Below are 1833 nucleotides of genomic sequence, written 5' to 3' on the forward strand. Positions count from 1 at the left end.
TTTACATATTTATTAATGGATTGCAATATTTTTCCTACGCTAAATTTTGGATAGAAATATTTCAATTGTGATTATTAAATGTTGGTACCCCATTTATAGTTATTTATTTTTTCATGTAAAATTATATTATATAATTAATGTAAAATAATAAATTATATTTATCTTGAAATGTGTCATCTACATCAATAATAATGATGAGATATTCAATTAAAAAATACAATATTTTTAAAAAAAAATGTAATAATTTTTTTGATTAAAACTATTAAATTTACTAACAATTTGAATATTAACCAAACCTAAATTAAAAGATTTATTTTTAATGTTGTGTGGAGGTAAAAGTTCTGGTAATCCGATGATAATTCTCTTCCCTGTTTGTTGGTAATAATTTGTGATGATAATTCTCTTCCCTGTTTGTTGGTAATAATTTGTGATGCTACCATAAGTTTTTGGTTAACAAATATTCTTTAGGTTTTTGTATCCATTGTTACTAAAAACATGAATGGAAGAAAATTAGATAATATAGTACTGCATGGAAAAAAAGGCTTCCAAACGAGTGCTTCTTTTGCATTCACGAAACATTTAACAGACATGCAACTATATTATACTTCAATCTGAGTGGTTTATAAGCATCATGGTACCCATATCTTATTGTTCTTTTACTACTATGGATACCACAACTTGCATATTTTTTTTCAACATTGATTTTCATGATAAGTTCAAGGGTAGTATCCACCGTGGCCACCACCTTCGCCGCTTCCAGCACCACCTCCATAACCCCCTCCGTGTGCGCCTCCACCACCATAACCCCCACCACCGCCGCCACCAGAGCCACCGCCTCCGCCGCCAGCAGCTCCACCTCCATAACCTCCACCTGATCCTCCACCACTACCATATCCACCTCCATAAGCTCCGCCAGGTCCGGCACCACCACCTCCACCGCCACCACTTCCACCACCACCTCCATATCCACCACCGTGCTCTCCGCCATATCCACCTCCCGATCCAGCTCCTTCGCCACCCCCATAACCCCCACCAGCACCTCCTGCACCACCTCCTCCGCCGCCTCCTCTGCCACCTCCGCCACCATAACCACCCCCAGGACCTCCACCCCCGCCGTAACCTTCCCCACCTCCTTTTCCGGCTCCTCCTCCATATCCGCCACCGGCAACACCGCCAGAGCCTCCACCGCCTCCACTTCCTCCACCACCACCATGACCACCGCCAGCTGCTCCATATCCCCCACCTGCACCTTCACCTCCACCAGCTCCTCCTCCGTAACCACCTACGCCATGTGCCCCCGCGCCTCCGTATCCTCCACCTCCACCTGAACCTCCACCACCTCCATAACCTCCTCCCGTAACACCAATCGAACCATGGACATCATCGCCAATGCCGTGACCTATACTCAAGAGTAGAGTTCTTGCAGCGGAGCAAATGCCTACACTGAACAGCGCAAAGAAAAGAATGCTGAGAAGTTTGGAAGTAGCCATTCGATATGTAGAAAGTGTTTAAATCCCACACTGACGAGGTTTCAACATTGATGAGATGGGTATATATAGGAGTTGTAGTGGGCCATTTCATTGTAAAATAACATTTTATGTTTTTCCACCTTCTACAATCACCTTTACCTTCCACCTTTGCAATATTCAGAACATTCACATATTAATAATTTATTAAAAAATTACTGTATATTATATAAACACTACTTAAGATTGCATAACTCCATATTATAAAATTATAATATTGAATTTTAGAGGAAAAGTATTTTTATAAGAACTAAGATTAAATATGTTTTTAATATGAACTAAAAGCACATTACATGTAATTATATAT

The 1833-nt window shown here is 40.4% G+C and overlaps 1 protein-coding gene across 1 annotated transcript; it reads right to left on the minus strand.

The window, feature by feature from the left end:
• Window positions 1-543: 543 nt before the first annotated feature.
• Window positions 544-1523, minus strand: LOC124844615 (uncharacterized). The gene has a single exon (XM_047321581.2). The coding sequence runs from the start codon at window positions 1488-1490 to the stop codon at window positions 717-719; it is 774 nt and encodes a 257-aa protein (XP_047177537.1). The 5' UTR covers window positions 1491-1523; the 3' UTR covers window positions 544-716.
• Between the last annotated feature and the right edge of the window lie 310 nt (window positions 1524-1833).

The sequence above is a fragment of the Vigna umbellata genome, chromosome 1 (genome assembly GCF_029865625.1).
Source record: "Vigna umbellata cultivar VRB3 chromosome 1, Vumbellata_1.0, whole genome shotgun sequence".
Classification (NCBI taxonomy): domain Eukaryota; kingdom Viridiplantae; phylum Streptophyta; class Magnoliopsida; order Fabales; family Fabaceae; genus Vigna; species Vigna umbellata.